This window comes from Macrotis lagotis, chromosome 6, assembly GCF_037893015.1.
Source record: "Macrotis lagotis isolate mMagLag1 chromosome 6, bilby.v1.9.chrom.fasta, whole genome shotgun sequence".
NCBI classification, from domain to species: domain Eukaryota; kingdom Metazoa; phylum Chordata; class Mammalia; order Peramelemorphia; family Peramelidae; genus Macrotis; species Macrotis lagotis.
In genome coordinates this window covers 221,309,675-221,328,637 of record NC_133663.1, presented here as the reverse complement: position 1 = coordinate 221,328,637, position 18,963 = coordinate 221,309,675, and the positions used below count along the sequence as shown (strand labels likewise).

General features: G+C 35.8%; 1 protein-coding gene across 2 annotated transcripts in view; it reads right to left on the bottom strand.

The window, feature by feature from the left end:
* The window catches only part of PHKA2 (phosphorylase kinase regulatory subunit alpha 2), a 120,018-nt gene that overhangs the window by 48,964 nt on the left and 52,091 nt on the right, over nucleotides 1-18,963 (bottom strand). For both annotated transcript variants that reach the window (XM_074192324.1, XM_074192325.1), the window contains exons 9-13: nucleotides 14,691-14,744; nucleotides 13,311-13,433; nucleotides 11,864-11,959; nucleotides 9,108-9,215; nucleotides 486-564 (exon numbers count right to left, since the gene is read on the bottom strand). In XM_074192324.1, coding sequence (XP_074048425.1) covers nucleotides 486-564; nucleotides 9,108-9,215; nucleotides 11,864-11,959; nucleotides 13,311-13,433; nucleotides 14,691-14,744 — 460 coding nt within the window. The remainder of the gene's footprint in view (nucleotides 1-485; nucleotides 565-9,107; nucleotides 9,216-11,863; nucleotides 11,960-13,310; nucleotides 13,434-14,690; nucleotides 14,745-18,963) is intronic.

Genomic DNA, 18,963 nt, shown 5'->3' with positions numbered 1-18,963 from the left:
TGAGTTTGAGAATCCCTCAGTTACCCTAAACCTGATTTAGCCCATCTGCTGAAACAGTTTACTGGGGCCACTGTGCATTAGGTGGTTTGGGTGGACATTAAAGGTGGAAAGTAGCCCTAAAAAGGGCTTGGAAACCCTCACACCAAAATTACTAATCTTCTTTGAACACACATTTATTACTAATGTGTACTAAATTGTAGACGCTATTTCATTAAATAAGGAGCAAGAAGGGGTGGTTCAGTGGTTCAGTGGATAGAGCACCGGTCCTGGAGTCAGGAGTACTTGAGTTCAAATCTGGTCTCAGACACTTAATAATTACCTAGCTGTGTGACCCTGGGCAAGTCACTTAACCCAATTTGCCTTGCAAAAACCGAAGAAGAAGAAGAAGAAGAAGAAGAAGAAGAAGAAGAAGCAGTAAGAAAATAGGAATTAACATAACAGTGGTTATTAAAAGTCTAGTGTGAATAGACAGCACAACTACAAACCTTGTACTACAACATCAAGTTTGGCTGCTGTTGACAATCTTCTGTTTAAAGGATCAATTTCCCCAGTGGCTAGGAATCCCTATAGAAAAGAAGAAAAGAAAAATATGGTTAATCTTTTTATTATCACTATAAATTTTCTGTCTAACCAAAACCTTATCCCAAACCTCAGGTTTAGAAATAAAAATGTTTACAACCTCAAAATATGTACTATGGCGTAATTAAGAGTACTTCTTCCATTGCAGCAATTCACTACAGAAAAATATCATGAGGATTCAAGGGGAGACCATTTCGTTTGTCATTAGAATCCTTGCCTTTCTTTAAAACTCAGATCACAACCCCCTTCCACATAAGCCCTGTCTGATTGCCTAGAATTTCTTCTTCACAGACATGTTTTACTTTGCACCTACTTTAAAACAAGCACATTATTTCCTCCACAGAATGAAAGCACTTTGAGAGCAGAAACTGCCTTCTATTTTTTTTGTCTTTGCATCTCAAGCTGCTAGAACAATGACTATTAGGTACACCTATTTAATGCTTACCTACTTAAGCAATTTAGTGGTCAGTCCTCCCACTCTTCACCACTTCATACCTCCTTGCTTTGCACTCATTCAACAATGCTTAGCAATACTAGCATTTTCGTTTATCACCTTTATTTACTCATTTCAGTGGATAATATTAAATTGTTTAAAGTTAACACAGTCAAGATTTTGACATCACTTTACCATAGATTTTGTGGAAATATATTGCAGCTAAATGAAGTGACACCCCTAATGTGTTTTGGATGATTTTCCCCAGAAAGGGGAAAGCACAGAGTACTGACTCTTTCCACCCCAGCCTATAACTCTCCCCCAATTTTTTTTACTTTCTTGATTTATTCTACTATGTTAATTCCCCATTTGAGTTCCAAATCACTCTACAGTTGGTCAGCAGCCTCTCAGAGGGTATTTTTAGAAGTACTGACTAAAGATAGTAGCAGCATGTACAGAAGCAACAATACCTGAAAAATGTTATGCTATCTACACCATTAGCTCCATTCTCTGTCAATTACTGAAACAATGCCAGAAAAAGGAGACTTCTGGCTCATGAACAGCTAATTTAATGCACAGGCTGAAAAGGTAGTTTTCTGGAAGTGTGCTTTTAGGGACCCTAATAAGCACTCCTCCTTCCCCTCAATAGTACCTGCTGATGCTAGCAATTTCATTATTGCTGAAACATTTACATGGATAAAGCATTAATGATTTCAAATAAGCTTTGGGGAAAAAGCACATAACTTTAGAAAGGGAGGAAATAGATCTCTTATAACTAAAGGTAAAAAATATTACCAGAGGCAATTACACAGAAGACAATCCATTTTGAGGCAACAGGTACCAAGAAAGGTAAGGAGTGCAAAAATTAGAGAAAACAGACAAAAATGTGGGAGACAGAGCATAGAGAAGGCCATCTGTACTATTTTAACTGAGGTCAGCATTAAAATGCACCTTAAAGGCAGAGTACATAGAAATTTAATTGGATTTCTTATTCTGCAACAGAACCAATGTTCTAGCAATATTAACAGAACTGAGAATATGCTGACATTGTGACATCAATTAACAAAGAAATGGGTAGAACTCATCAGAAGTCTGATAAGAATGAGAAGAAAATATAAGATAAAGAAGAGGTAGTTTCAAATTTGATTATGAATAACAGATGAAAAGATTCTTGACCAACTAAGCAGTAATACCTCCAAAGAGGCAGGGAAATCCCTAGAAAATGACTGGAAAGCCTGCCAAAGATTAAGCAGCACTAGGGATCTTTTACCAAAAGAGTCACTGGAATAGCAACTAGGTGAAGTAAATAGAAAACAGAACCTGGGGAGAGAAAAAGCTGCAAGAGAAATTAAAAATGATAGAAACTGAAGCTCTGAGTTTCACCAGGAGGGCAAGAGGAATTTCTTACTGATCTCCTGAGTATTTACTGCTTGTGTGATCTGTTTACACAACAAAGGGAGAAGCAGAGGAATGTCCATCCAATGTAGAATTTGAGGTTTTGTGAAAAAAATAAATGAAATGTTTTCCAAGTGAAAATAAAGATGAAAAAAAACATTTAAAGAGGTAAACATTTAAAGAGGTAAAGATAACAAATTCTTGGGGAAGAAATTGGAATCTTACGCTGTATAACTTGTGGCAAGGGCTTCAAGAATTCTAGGTCCCTACTTAAAAGAAATGAATAATAACTTCTTTACCAGGGATAGCATGATGTGCACACCAGTAAAAGGTTTGAAAAATTTCATGATTAAGAAGATTTTAAAACTAAAAAAGGAAGGCAGGGAGTCAAATGACCACATATATTTGCCAAAATAGTTAGGAAAAAAGGAACCTCAGAAACTTTCATGTTAATGTAAATGATATGATGAAATATGCTTTTCTTCCTTACTTTAAGAACCATAGGACTTTTCCAAATTTCTGACTTATAATTGAAACCTCCTTAGATAGAATGACTCATATCTTAAGAATGGAGATTTTCTTGCTCTTCTATTCGTGTCCAGTTTTAGTACAGAGCCTTGCATATGTAGTCGCAGATTAATAAACATTTGTTTGTTCATACATTGACTCATTCAATGTCAACCAAGATGGATAACTCATGTTGTATAGAGAGCAGAGGAAGCTAACAAAACTCCATTTTGTCTGCAATTCCTCTATTTTGTCCCTGAACTTTTCAGTATTACAACCTCCCCCTCCACACACCTCGTCTGATCCAAGTGGATGCTTGAAAAATGCCCAGGAGGTGCTTGTCAGATACCTGAAAATCATGGACACAGCCAAAGGACCTAATACCTCTAAAGTTATAGCTATATTGGATTTCTTTATTTTCCCTCTTGCTTGTTTTATTATTTCTGTTATAGATCTGTTACTTCATAAACTTCTTAATATTTCTGCCTTGATTGATAATGATTTGGAAGTGGTTTTTTTGGCAATGGGATTAAGTGACTTGTCCAAGGTCACACAGCTAAGTGTCTGAGTGTGGATTTGAACTCAGGTCCACCTGACTCCAGAACTGGTACTCTATCCACCATCTAGCTTCTCCTAGAAATTGTTTTTTTTTAAATACTGTGAGACTTTCAGTAGTCTTGAAGGGAGAATTGTAAATAGTAGAGAAAGTAAAAAGCAACTTCATTTTCTCTGCAGTTTCTCTATCTTGCCCCTGACCCTATTTGTATTGTAACCCCAATCCTGTCTGTGATCTTACTGCTGAAATAGGAAAGGCATTACTTGGGAGAAGTTTCTATCAGGGAGGGATTATAACTTAGCTAACCTAAAGAAGAGCTTTTCCTGATACTCAAAGTGTTTCAGGATCCTAATTCTTGGTCCTCAGTAAAGATAAAGTAGCACAGTGGATCTAGAATTCAGGAAGACTCTTCTTCCTGAGTTCAAATTTGGCCTCAGATGCCTCCTAGTTGTGTTTGTCTCAGTTTGCTCATCTGTAAAATGGAGAAGGAAATGGCAAACCACTCCAGTATCTTTACCTAGAAAAACTCAAATGACATCATGAAGAAATCAGTCATAACTGAGTAACAGCACCAGGTCCCCAGCAACAGCCTTAACTAATCCTTAACTAAACCTTAACTAAGGTACTTTCACACTCAATTCACCTCCTGACTAAATGGAAACTTATATAACCTTTGTCTTTTTATTCCCTTTTTACTCCCTTGCTAATGAACTCAATAAAATTCTTCTTGATTCTGAAATTTAAGGTACAGCATTTGGGTTATAGTTTGGGGTTTTTTCCCTACTTTGTTAAAATATTAACAATTTTACCCACAAGTGGAGTACTCCATATATCCCTGCTAGGCTCTGTTCAATTCAACATTTTTTAAGAATTATTTTGATAAAAGAAAAGATGGTCTGCATACCAAATTTATAGACAACACAAAAGTTAGGAAGGATAACTAATATGTTGAATGACAGAATCAAGTTCCAAAAAAGGTATAAAGAGACTAAAATCATACTCTCCTATCAGAGGCTGAGCTGACAGTAATTAAACAAAATGCCAAAGTAAGAATGAAGCTTTGGAGAGCCATGATGGGTCAAAAGATCAATTGCCTGTTACTCTTGCATTTGGGTATCTATGGAACACTAAAATCCAAGTGAATGTAAGATTTTTAAGTCTACTCTAGTTCAGGAAATCAAAATGCTTCCCTACCTACCGCAACACAATTCTTGTAACAAATAAGCAGGATTAAGCAAACAAATTTCCGAATTGGTCATGTTCAAACACATGTGCCTCATTCTTCATCCTGAGTCTATAGCATCTCAGGAGCTAGGCGGTTTTTCCTCACCCACCTTTGAAATCATAGCAGGTACACTCTACTGATCAAAGGCCTTAAGTCTTTCCAAGTTATTACTCCTTAGCATTATTGTTGTTATTGTATGGATTATTCTCCTGGCTCTACTCACTTTATCATACCATCATACCATGAAAATAATTTGAGGCTGGGTGAGGCATAGAGAGAGATGGAATGATAGTAAGTTATGATCAATTCATCTTTATAACCCAAATTGTGAAGAGATTTAAGAAGACTTAGGAATTAGAAAATTAGCAAAGAACTCTCAGTCAGTAATTGGGACTAGTTTGCCAGCAGTAGGGAGAGGACAAATTTATTCAGGTGCAGTATACAAACAAAGTGCCATTATCAATCATACCAGTCTTCCCAGGTTTCTCTGAAATTGTCCTAGTCATTATTTCTTACAGCATTATATTTACATATATCAATATATTTATAATTCATTAAATTATAAACCACAATTTGTTTGGCCATTCCCTAACTGATGGGCACAGGTTTATGTTCCAGTTCTTTGCCACCATAAAATACCTACTATAATTTTTTTAACCTTTTCTTTTTTCTTTGAGGACTTTGGGGTATGAACCTAATAATGTTTTCCACTGAATCTTTCAGTAAAAGGCTATACACAAAAAGACCTTTTGAGCATAGATTCAAATTGCTTTCCAGAATTCCTGGACCAATTCTTAATTCTACCAACAATGCATCAGTGTGCCTATTTTCTCATAGTTCTGCCAACACTTTCATTTTCATATTTTAAAGCAACTTTGCCAATTTATGGGTTGCTTTAATTTGCATTTCTCTAATAATCAGCATTTTTATATGGCTCTTGATAACTTGAATTTCTTTCCTAAAAAACTATTAGGAAGTCAAAATGTAAAGAGTTTTCTTTTGTTTCTGGTTCACCTTGATCCTCTAAAGCACTGAAGTGGCTGGTTGTATTGTTAGCCCCTCTGCTTGGTACTCATTTGCCAGCACAATCTGTCAAGCCTCTTTCTGATTTAGCACTTTCTTTGGACTGAGTCACATAGCTCCTTCTCTCCAGCCTTCTCCCTGGATCTTCGGTTTAAGGGATATTGGAGTTGCTTTACTGCTGGTCCTCTTCCCAATCCTAGCTTAGATACACTGCTTCCTAGTTGTCAAAGGAAGTCCCATGAAAGAAAAACCATGGGACTTGGGATTAATACTATGGCAGGGAGAGCTTCTGCCTTTATGTCATATTCTAGGAAATTCTGATGATTCAAGATGTTTCAAGAGGCCATCCAGATCTGATTTCTTAGGCTCAAGGAGCATTTGCTTCATACAATACTCAGTTGGCACTTTGCTTGTATACTGCACCTGAATATCTTTGTCCTCTCCCTGCTGCTGGCAACCTAGTCCCAATTACTGACTGAGAGTTCTTTGCTAATTTTCCAAGTCCTAAATCTTCTTAAATCTCTTCACAACTTTAGTTATAAAGATGAACTGATCATAACTTACTATCATTCTCTCTCTCTCTCTATGCCTCACCCAGCCTCAACTTATTTTCATCTTTGCTGTTACTTGCAACACTTCCAACCCTCAGAACAATCTAAGGCTATTAGTTCATCTCTTACTTCACTTTCCTACCTTTCAAGTCTCAGTCCTATGATTAGTCAACTTAACAATGTAGTCGTTTACTCTCAAAACATTCACTTTTTTTTTGGTCTATTTAAATTCATCCTTGACCAAACCTTAGTTCCATAATACATTTTAACACCCACCCCTCTGCTCTTATTTATATGTTGCTGAACAAGGCTGGAAGAAATCACACAGTCATGCTGATTATATTATAAATTCATGTTATCCAACTCCAAACAGACCCTCAATTGCCTCATTAATTGATTTTCTATCTTTTTTTTCCCAGAAACTTTCCCATAAAACTGTCTCTTTGAAATCATTCCAGTTTCCTAGTGCTTTTCAGAGAAAAATGAAGTCATTTGCCATGAACAACTTCTCTCTTGCCCCCTTCTCTTAATCTCAAAACCTCTTGATATCATTACCCATTCTCTCTTTTCCCCTCCTTTAACAACAAAGTGATCTTTCTCCTTGCTACAGTCACTTGTTCTACAATGCACCTTCCAGCTGTCTCCAGCAGACTGCAACATCAGGTTTCCCTCCTTTCTTCTTAATTTTCAAACACTCTCTGCCTGCTGGTTTCTTCTTTATTGCCTTCAATTCAAACATGTCTAAGTATCAATCACCCTTAAACAGTCTTCACAAGAACCTACTACTTCCTCAAGTTATTCAAACTTTCTCAAACTTGTAGGAAAAAAACTGGCCACACTCATTGTCTCCAAGTCCTCTACTCTCTAATTCACCCCATTCTTTTTAAAACTGGCTTCTGACATCATTACTGAATTGAAATTGCTTTCTCCAAAGTTACCAATGATCTCTTAGTTTTCAAATATGATGACCTTTTGTCAGTCCTCATTCTTGTTAAACTATCTGCTACATTTGGCACTATTTACAACATAGCTTTCCCATGCCACTGAACATTACTAGTCCCACATATCATGTGATTCAGACAAACATTCCTCCTTTCCTTGCACATAAAATTCCACTTTCCATTTCTGGGTGTTTGTAGAGGTGTCTGAAATGTGACTTAATAAATGCTTATTGTTTGACTGAAATGTCTGATGGGATGATTATCTGTATTGTTGGTTTTTATAATAATAGTTGTTGGTTTTTATAATAAATAATAGCAGTTACACTTCTTCAGTGCTCTAAAGTGTGCAAATCTACTTTACAACAATACTATCACAAGCAGGGACAATTATTATCTCTATTTTACCAATGAAATTATTGAGGCTGAGGCAAAGTTGTCATTTACTTTACAAGGATAATAAGTGTCTAAGGCAAGATTTGATTTGAGTCTGACTTCAAGGTTAATTCTCTCCAATGCACTAGCCCACAAATTTCAATAGTCAAGAATGTGGGCAATAAGATGAAACAAGATAAAAATAATGTCCAGGATGTGGCACTGATTGAGGTACGGAGAACGATGATGACATTCTAGATTTTTATAGTCAAAATGAACAAAGATGAGATATCACTCCTGCTTCTATTGGAGTTTTGTCTATGGATCACTCCTTCTTTAAGAGTATCTAATCCTTTTCTACACCCATTAATTTGTGAGAGAACTGCCAGAGCTCGAAAGAAGGTGGTGTAGCCCATAAAACAGTGGCTCTTATTGTTCAAATTACAGGCATAGTAAGTCTTTCTGCAGGTTGAGACACACAGAAATGAAAATAAACTAGTTTTTTGAGTTAACAACTGTACCTGCCATCTCTGGTGTCTCCTGAAAACCAGAGGTGCTTCAGAGATCAGTTGTACTATCAGTACAGAGAACCCAGGAAGGAACTAACACTAGCAATCCCAAGAGGCTACAGAATTCCTATGGGTCTTTCAAAGAGCTAGGCATCCCTGCATATACTAGTACCCTACTAACAGGGATATATACCAGTCCCTGGTGCAGCGGATTCATCAGCTTCTGGAAAAAAAAAAATGAGGCAATGGAAAATTCAAAGAGAATAAACAAGCATACATGCAGGCTATTCACATTCTGTTAAGTAAACTTCATAGTCAGATCATGCTGCATCTGTCCCAATTGTGCTAATTTGATATTACTTGGCTGACAAATGTAATCATCAGACTGTGCGTCTGATGACTTGTGAGGGTTTCTGTTTGGGGAGCAAAAAAATGGTAGACTATGTGACATCTGGGGCTGATGATATGGTCTGCCTCACCTAGACAGTTGGGTCTTTCAGTTATAAATGCACCTCCTAATAAAACCTGGCCAGACACTATTAGCACAGTTCATCAGGCTGCCACTGGTAGGCTTGTAGTTTGGCCAGCAGTTGAAAAAACCACTGGGAGGTGATATGGGCAATTCTCAGCTGGACAAGGACTAAGTAAAGTCTAAATAGTATATGAACAACATAAACCAAAAATCCAGGTCAGGTTAGTACCTGCTTGTCTGCGGAACAAAGAGATCAAAAGATAAGCAGAAAAAACTGACTGCTAAAGTAGGAGAGATTCAGGTCCTCAATTCAAGTAGAGAGGCATTTATTTGTCTTTTTCCAATTCCCCTAAACTTTGGGCTAAAAATAAAAGTTGTCAGGTCTACAGAGGTAACACAGACCAATAAACGTCTAAAGTCAGAAAAAAAGAGAAATACTGGTTTTGTCCAATAGAAAACTAGTAAAAGGATGCCTCGGTCCTGTGAACTTATTAAACTTCAAAAGTAGTTATATTCCAGTTTGTTAAAACACAAAAGTTCTTACCTCTGCCAAAAGGGAGCTGAGAATATATAAAGACTGGCCCCACAAATGAGGTATCTTCCCAAGTGGAACTCTATCTACAGTATGAGGATTCTTGTATTCTTCATCTACCTGGAAAACGAAATTCACTTAAGTCATAAAATGGGTCAATCTAACTTTAGCATGACTGGGGTAGCAGGCAAATTGAGTGCTGTTACTCCAGAATTTGCTATGAACTAGTTATATGATCTGAACACATTATGCTTTAATGACTCTATTTCACATAGGGAGGACATGTAGGCATATAAACATATGCATAAATAGAAATATAAAGTATAGGAATTCTGGGATCTGTTTTTTGATTGTGTCTTTTATCTCTCAGTCATAAGGAACTAGAATTAAAGAACCATAGAGAGCATATAATTCAACTCCCTCATTTTATAGACATGGAAACTGAGGAATGGGGAAAAGGCTGGAGGGGTGAAATGACATATCCAAGGTCACAGAATTATGTAAAAGGTGGGACTAAATCTGAGGTACACTGATTCTAAATCAAATATTCAACAATTAAGGACCTGTCGTGACTTTTGAGTACTCTACAGCAAAACACTGTTTTAGTATTTCTCATCATAATATAGATTTGGATTTCTTAGCAGTTAAACCATGATTCTTAAATCTAGACTCTGAAGGTTAAGCATGATAAGCCTATATTATTAGCATCAGTCATTTGAAACTGCATTGCAAAATATCCACTTTCCAAATAAGACTATATTCAATTAGATCACCACAAGGTGGTGATATTTACTAAGAGAAAACTACTATAATCTGGAAACACTGAAACAGAAAGTGTAAAAATAGCTATCTAATCATTGCTACCAGAATTAGAAAGGCCCTCAGAAGCCTAAATGGTACCCTAACAGGAATCTCCTCTTTGACTTATTCACACAGTACTTACTTGGTCTTAGTCTGAAGCCTTCCAATCAAGTGGAAACACTTCCTCCCCCCCAAAAACACTCATTCTTTTTGACAGCTGTCACTACATAAAACAGATAGGAAACTTACTGATATGGGGCCAAAATCTACCTTTCCATTCATTACTTACCTTTCTTCCTTTTAAAGCTAGGCAGAACAAAGTCTAAATTCTCTTCCATATGATGGCCCTTCCAATACTTAAAGGGACGTCTATAATACTCCTCTCTACCCACAAGTCTTCACTTCTGCTAGGACCTTCAACTGATATATGGTAAGGTGAATCCTCTCATTATCCTGGTTGTTCCCCCTTCCTTAAACATGGCACCAATCCCAAAGAAAATAATATGATTTGATTGGTACAGAATACATAATACCCATCATCTCCTGTATTCTGGGTATAATTCTTCTCTCAATGGAAACTAAGACTAATATAAGTCTTTTTGACTGCCAAAGAGTGATTGTAGCCTAATTTTGCGTTTCCAGTACACCTAATACTAAGCCAGGCCTACCATTAATCCCCTTTTCTAGCTCACCTTTTTCTTTTAATGGCCAATTCTTCCCATTACATCCCTTGAATCCTACAACAATTCTTAGGTCTGCCTTTCTTCTAGTACCACCCTCTCTCTGGGATCTTTAAACATGTCTGGTATGTTATAGAGGAGATTCATTTCATGTACAGCCATGTTTTCCAACTCTCACATTTTGTGATTCTATGGCCATAGAAACATCAGCAGTAACTCTTAAAATTCTACATTTATGATTATGAGTGGAGACAAAATCTGATCTAAATAACCAAATTCATTTTTGAGAAGTTGCAGAGAAGGCACTGACCTGGGACTGAGAGGGAATACCTAGGAATTCTGTATGCCAAGGAAATAACAAATTTAGTCCCTTTCTCCCTATTCCTATCTTAAAATCCAATTTAGCCTCTCAGATTGGTCATAAACTCTTGAAATGCTTTAAATTTATAGAAGCACCTTTTTTCCCACCTTTTTTATTTATATAGTTTACATTATACATTTTGGCCCAAGGAAATATTAATTTTGTCATACTTTTGTGGATACATTATTTGAGGTATTTTACACGTCTTAGTTATCATGATGGAGATACCATTTTGGAAATTTAAAAAATTACAAATTATCTCAACTGTTAATTTTATAGCAAGATATTCCCTCCTTCTTTTGCATTCTGGGCATTCTTCCTCTCCCCTCCCCCTATCAATTTTGCATCTTAGCCACATCCAGATCTGAGACACTGGAGAAAGCAAAATTTTCTTAAGAAACATTCTTGGAATTGGATAATTGAATCTCACTAACGAGCAACTTCTACTTGTTTACTGAAATTCAAGTTTCAAAAACAGTTAAAGAAAATGTTTGGGTCAAAGAAAAATCATACACATATTTAAAGGAATTAGGGATAATTTTCCATGAACATCTTTTAAAATGTCACACAAATTGACTGAGATATTTTTGGTGAAAGCTACTAGGAAGCATTAGTAAAATTTAGATGATTATTGGAGATTCTTCCATTTTAATATGAACATATCTAATTTCTTTCAAGAAAGTATTTGTGCCAAACATCAAGCATGCTTTGACAGCCCCTACCCAAGATCACTATTCTCCTGAATAAAAGCTATAGATATCCTAATCATCTGGTGAAGCAACCAAAAGGTCTTAGAAATATTTTTTTCTGAGAATAGAGGGTGTCTTAGGTCAAGAAAGGAAGAAAAAATTACTAATAAATGATTTTACAATTGACAAACATCAGAGAGATGATGAAAAACCAAGATTCTACAAGATAAATTGTACCTTACTAGGAGGAATGGCATATAGTTCTGGCATTAGATGTATTCCATTCTTGCCTCTAATTAATATTCCCTCCAAGGCCTCTCGGTATTCTTGGACCTAAAATTGATACCATTCCCATACAGAAATTAAAAAAAAAAGACATTACCACTCATATTGATGAACTGTAATGCAATATAGTCACCATCACATGAACTACATATTATTAATTTGTTGAAGCATTTTAATGGGGGGGAAGTAGATGATGGAGACTCAAAGTCCTGAATTTGGAATCAGACATCCTGGATTATAATTCTTACTTACAAATCATGTAAATTTAGATGAGTCAATTAACATCTCTATGCTTGAGTTTCCTCATCTATAAATGTTATATATATATATATATATATATATATATATATATATATATATATATATATGTACACACACACATATATGTACACACACATCATTGGGTTGCTGTGAGGATCAAAGATTTATAAAATATTGTTATAAAATATTAATAGACCTAAATATAACTAAAATACATGATCAATATTTCTACACCAATGTTCTCATCTCAAAGGATTTGAAAGTGGGGAGTTGGAAATGTATTAAGTATTAAACTAGGAGGTTGGGATTGTATTAAGTATATATGATCATGGTTTGTATAAAGGATTGATGATCCTCTGCTTGGGCAAGAAGATCATCTCATATTCAACTACTGAGATCACAGAATTCAAAGCAAGTGACCTGAACACAGCTCCCTTGTGTGAATGCCAGTCACTACTGGAAATATGTTAGGAAGGTGCCTGATCAATATGGTTGATTTATATGATGTGAACATTTGGGGTTAGGAAAGTACTCTCTCAAGCAAGAGAGCACTATTACCTGGTATTTTTTAAAAAGCACTAGCATTCATAAAGAATATAGGAAAATTATTTTAAAAGTTAACCAATCAAGACAATTTATTTTAATGGAAAGTATAAAAACTTTTCATGGGAAATATTTCAGAGCACTTTTTGTGATTTTACTGTAATAGGTTGTGCTGAAGAAAATATGTTGATATGACAGTCAAATAAATGAGAAGAATGAACTTAAAACTAGCATCTGTAAAGAAAAGAGAGTATTACAAAATTCTGGGTGATATTCAACATTATGCATTCAGGATCAACACTTATGGATTTGGAGAAGAACATAATATAGGACTAGTAGAAAGTGTTAAAAATGATTAATCTTAGGACTGAACAGTAAATAATTAGTTCATCACATGAGGGGAATGACTAAAAAACAATTCCCCAGTATTCAACAGAGTGGTGGCATCAAAGGAAACAAGGCATCTCAGGTCACATTTTCTAAGAGAGTTTGAGGGAGAAACAAACAAATTCCCTCCTTCTATGCCTGACACTATTTTGCTTTTAGTATGCACTTAATGTCTGAAGAATGAAACACTACATATAATTGTTATTACCTGTACTGCATCACCATTGAATATGCCATCTATTATGAAATATGTCCAAAACACTGGCCACTCACATTCTATGTTTTCAAAAAGCTTGAGTTCAGCAGGATCATAATGTAGTCGATTTGGGTCCTAGAAATGAAATGACCTTTACAGTTTATGCATGTCCATGTATTTTGTAACTATATCATTTTACTAGGGATATTCAAACAAGACTGGACAGTTAGTTGTTGAGAATGTTGTTCAAGTTTAGGTCAAACAGGTTTAGACTTGTGATCTTTTCCTCAACAGTGCTGGAGTTAAAATGTTCAATTTTTTCTGCTGGTAAAACAGTAAAGAAGGAATTTTTTTTTTTTTTTTTTTAGGTTTTTGCAAGGCAATGGGGTTAAGTGGCCTTCCCAAGGCCACATAGCTAGGTAATTATCAAGTGTCTGAGGCCAGATTTGAACTCAGGTACTCCTGACTCCAGGGCTAATGCTCTATCCACTGCGCCACCTAGCCGCCCCACTGGTAAAACAGTGAAAGAGGCAGCTTATATAGTAATTATAATTTGGAGGGGTCCAGAAAATCCCAAGACACTATACATCATAGAGTTGGTGCCAATCTATATTTCGTAGCAGCTTATAATAATGAAATCATAGGTTCAGGGGCAGCTAGGTGGCGTAGTAGATAAAGCACCGGCCCTGGAGTCAGGAGTACCTGGGTTCAAATCTGGTCTCAGACATTTAATAATTACCTAGCTGTGTGGCCTTGGGCAAGCCACTTAACCCTGTTTGCCTTGCAAAAAAAAAAAAAAACAATTTAAAAAAAGAAATCATAGGTTCAGTTAAAAAAATACATGACCATAATAATTTCATTTCTGTATTTAAGCCTTTTTTTTTTGCCCTCCCTTTTGCTTTCTGAATTCAAGGTCTTTTGTGTCCTGACTTTGATATCTGTATTACCAAACAAAACTGAATTACTTAACTCAACACTTGCCCTCTGGTGTGATGCCTTAGGTGTGATGCTGAACAAGCAATGTAACTTCTGTGTGTTCCATTCCTGAGGGCCCTAGACTCAATGGTCACTAAGATTGCTTCCTGCTTTCTATTATTAAGCTGGTCCCATCTCCTCTCTGCTTTACTCCCCCTCAAAAAAAGAAAGAAGGAAAAAAGTTTCCTAGTGTATTATCCAGATTTCTCTACAAGACAGATATGAACTCGCAGCTTGCTATTTGCACAATTCTCATATTTCAATAGTAGTTTCACATTTGTTGTGGAACTTCAAAATTGACATGATTCTCAAAAATGATGTCACATAATAGAATAGTTAAATAAACTCAGCACAAAATTGTGATGGGGTGGATCAGAATCCTTAAATGTGTCTTGTCAAATCCTTTTGAAATACAACCTCTCTTGGGGTTTTATAGCCATCTCGAAGGAATCGGCAGCATCCATAACGTCCCTGGCAGAAAAAAGAAGAAATACAAATAAATGAAAATGAACACGAAAAAACAAACTTGCAAGTATCTAATGTCTGATGTAGGCTGGATCTTCTGAAATTTTGCTAGTTTGTTATTTTAGTGAGAGTTATGAGGTTCTTAAAAGTTGTCTTTTGTGCATATTGAAATCTTTGTGTTTGCTGATGATTACTAAATTTATAATAAAAATAAAATTTAACTTAAAAAAGAAGAAATAATGAAACATTATTGTTGGTAGGTAAAAAAGTTGGTGACTATGAGTATAGTTTATTTCATATACCTGTCAGACTTGATATGTTGGTTGGATTTAATAACTATCCTTATTATAAAATGTGTCAATTATTTTAATTTTTAGTAAAACTGGCTTCTTCACCATGTCCTAAGCACCATTATTGGGATATCTCATCTTTCTCTAAGATCCTATCATTCTCAGGTCCCATATTTCATCTCATCTCTGCTGAGAGGTTAGTCATGAACTTAAAAGCTTCATTCAAGGAGGAGGTTTAAACCAAATAACTTCTCAGTACCTGCCTGCCTTCTACTGAGGCCTCTCTGACTCAGCATACCCCACCTTCTTGCTTTTCTTTTTATGTGTTGTCTTCTCTCCTTAAATATCACAAGTTCTTTAAGGGCAGGACCATATTTTTTTGGGTGGGGTATTTTTCTCCCTGGTACTTAGCAGGTACTTAATATGTTTACTGAGTGATGTACAATTTAATGGTGGTAAGGTTATTCCCCAAAAATGATTTTCAAAGCTAATAAAAGGTATCCTTGTCAGCAAGTCATCTTAGTTTCCAGTCTCAAATTCATCTGTCTTACCAATTTTCTTCCCTGCTGTCCTAGCCTCCTCCTCCCACCTTCATTTGACTATCCCCAGGATTCCTCAGACATTTCAAGTACCCTTCATTTATTCTTTTATGTGTCACAATGGCAAAATAAATTCAGGATTGGTCAATATCTGAAAGGGCATTTACAGTGGATAAGCCACCATCTCCTCCAATATATCGAACTATATAATAACATATGTTAATGTTGAACATCTGAATATACTCTTTTTCTGGCTTAGGGTGAAAACCCTAAATACCTATAGCCCTCTAAGAATCAAAAATCAAAAGCCAGATTTCAGTTTGAGAACCCCATTTTTTTTTCATTTCAAACAATTCAGCAAACATTTATCCATGACTACATGTAGTAGGCACATGGGAACATGCTTTAGATAAGGATTTGGGAGCCTGCTCTGGTAAACACTCAAGTAGGAGGAAATGACAAAAAATATAGAAAACAATAATACATGTTACTTTCACTAGAGGTGATTTATGAAGTCTTGGAGCAAATGGATATTGACGGATTTTGGATCTAGAAAGGCCTCATGAAGGATATGACTCTTCATGAGGTCACTATTAATCTCCCATCAATTTAATTAATGGGACTCCTCCCCAAGAATCTGTCCTAAACTGTCTATACATTAACCTTTGCTGAGTTCATAAGCTTGGATGGATTTGGTTAACTCTATGTAGATGATTCACAACTTTATATATCCAGTTCTACTTTCTTCTGATATTTAGTCCCATGACAAAGTCTACAGGTTCTTCCTAGATGCTCCAAAGGTACCTCAAACCAAAAACCAAAATAAATCTCAAACTATTCCTCAACTTCTTCCAAGTGATTTAGGATTCTAAATGGGAGATTTGTTTAGCGTGTGTCCCTTTTCCTCAATTCGTTATCTATTCACTTAGCAAGTCTCAGCAGTTCTCAACTCTCTTATATCATTCCCCTTCGCCATTCATACAGCTTACTGTATAGTTAAGACTATTAATACCTCTTCCCCTCAAGTATTTGTTAATAGCCTCCTAATTGAAGTCAAAGCATCCAGTCTCTCATCTCTAACTCATCTGTTATGCAGCTGTCACCATTTTCTTTCCAAGGTACAGTTCAGATAATATCAGTTATGCTCAAAAATCCTCATTAATTCCTCAGTCTCTCTAGGATAAAATATAAACTCCTTGGTCTGACATTTAAGGTCACCGATAATCTGGTTCATTCTTACTCGTTCAGACATTTCATTTTATTCAACTTTGCACACTTCATTTTCTAGCCAAATTGGCTATTGTTTCCTGACACTTCTTCCTTTTATTTGTGTAGATTTCTAGCCTGCCTGGAATCAACACCTTTCCTCCTCTTGTGCCCGTAGAATCCTTATCTTCACAGTCCAGGGACTACCTCCTACAAAAATACTTCCCTGACCCCCACTCTTTAATACTCTCTCTTACCTCAATATCCTGACATAGCCTCTGCTTAGTAGCTCATAAACTCCTTAAGGATAAAAGTCTTGTTTTTATCTTTATATCTCTAGATTCCAGCACAATACCTTGACAAACAATGTGTACTTAATAAATGTTTGTTGAATTAAAATTAACTGAATGGAGAAGCATTCTATTTCAATAAACAAATGAAAAACAAGGGACATTTGAAGCACAAGAAATAACAGCATCCACAAATTCACAGAAGGAAAACAGAGAGCCAGTGTTGAAATAAATAAGTAATTCAGTTCGTTTGATAATACAGTTATCAAAGTCAGGACATAAAAGGCCTTGAATTCAGGAAGCAAAAGAGGGGGTAAAAAAGGATTGAACACAGAAATGAAATTAATATGGTCATGCATTTTTTTAACTGAACCTGTTATTTCATTATTATAGACTACTTCTATTCCAACTCTGATGTGTAACATTAGAGAGATGCCTACGACATTAAGAAGCAGAATATAGACCCAAGTTTTCCTAACCAAAATGTTCTTTATGCACTATGCTTCACTACACCTTAATGCTATGCATAAGTAAAAAATTGTAGAATCAAAATGAAGAATGAATAAGAGGAGGGAGAGAAGTGAAGTGGGAAGAGCCACTGGTAAAGTACTGTGAAGCAGCTGGTGGTAAAAGAAATAGAGAGGAAGTGTGAAACAGCAGAATATAGAGGTAGAATTGAAAGATTCAAGAGGAGGCAGGAAAAGAGAAGAATAAAAGATAAATTCTAAAGATTTTAACTTCAGAGACTGGGTAGATAGGAATTCTAGTACCAGAGAGAGTCAGAAAAGAACAATTTAAATTTTTTTCCTAATTTTTCTGTTTTGTTTTTTGCAAGGCAATGCAGTCAAGTAACTTGCCCAAGGTCACACAGCTAGGTAATTAAGTGTCTGAGGTTGGATTTGAACGCAGGTCCTCCTGACTCCAGGGCCAGTGCTCTATCCATTGCACCATCTAGCTGCCCCAAAAGAACAATTTTATTGGAAAAGATAAATTTCATTTTAGACAAGCCATATCAGAGATGGTAAAGATTCAAGCAGAAATATTTTATAAGCAAATGGAAATACAACTGTGCTAAATGGGAATCATCTTGCACATACAATTAAAACTATGGGAGTAAATGTTGCCAAAAAAGAGTAAATATAGAGGAGAAATTACAGCTAAGGTCAGATCTTTGAGGCATATACACCTGAAGGAGTCCTAAAGATAACGGGAGATAAATAATGTACCTATAGAGAAGAAAGGAAATGTGGCATGTCTGAAGCCAAGAAAAAAAAGAGTAAGGGGTCAGTGAACAACACTGCAAGTAGGTCAAAAAGGAAGAGGACTAAAAATAGTCTTTGAATTTGATAATTAGTATGTGACTTTTGAGAAAACACCTTCAGTAGAGTAACGAAAATGATTAAAATTGATTAAAATGGAAATAAATGATTAAAAATGATTGAAATGAAAAGAAAATGATTAAAGTCCTGGAAGGATTAGGTATATAGAGAGAAGAAGAGGAAAACGAAAAAGAAAGAAGAAAGAAGAGGGGGAGAAAAGAAGAAGAAGAGGAGGAGGAGGAAAAGGAGAAGAAAGGAGGAAGGACTTTAGTAGTAAAAGGAATGAGTTAAACTGTACTTAGAAAAAAGATTAGGAGAAAGTTTTTTAGGTTTGAAAAAACAAAATCATGTTTATATACAAATGGGAATAAAGGAAAAGAAAGAAGGTAAAGAAATAATGAAGAATACGAGAATACAAGAACAGGGGTCCTGGAGAAAAAGAGAAGGTAATGGGATCAGAGGCACAGATAGAAGAATTAACCTTAATAAAGTATAGGGATAAATCTTCTGTGACCACTAGAATGATTCAAAGATGCTTTTAAGACTGAAGCAGAGTGACTGAAGGAGCTTTAGGCTAGATG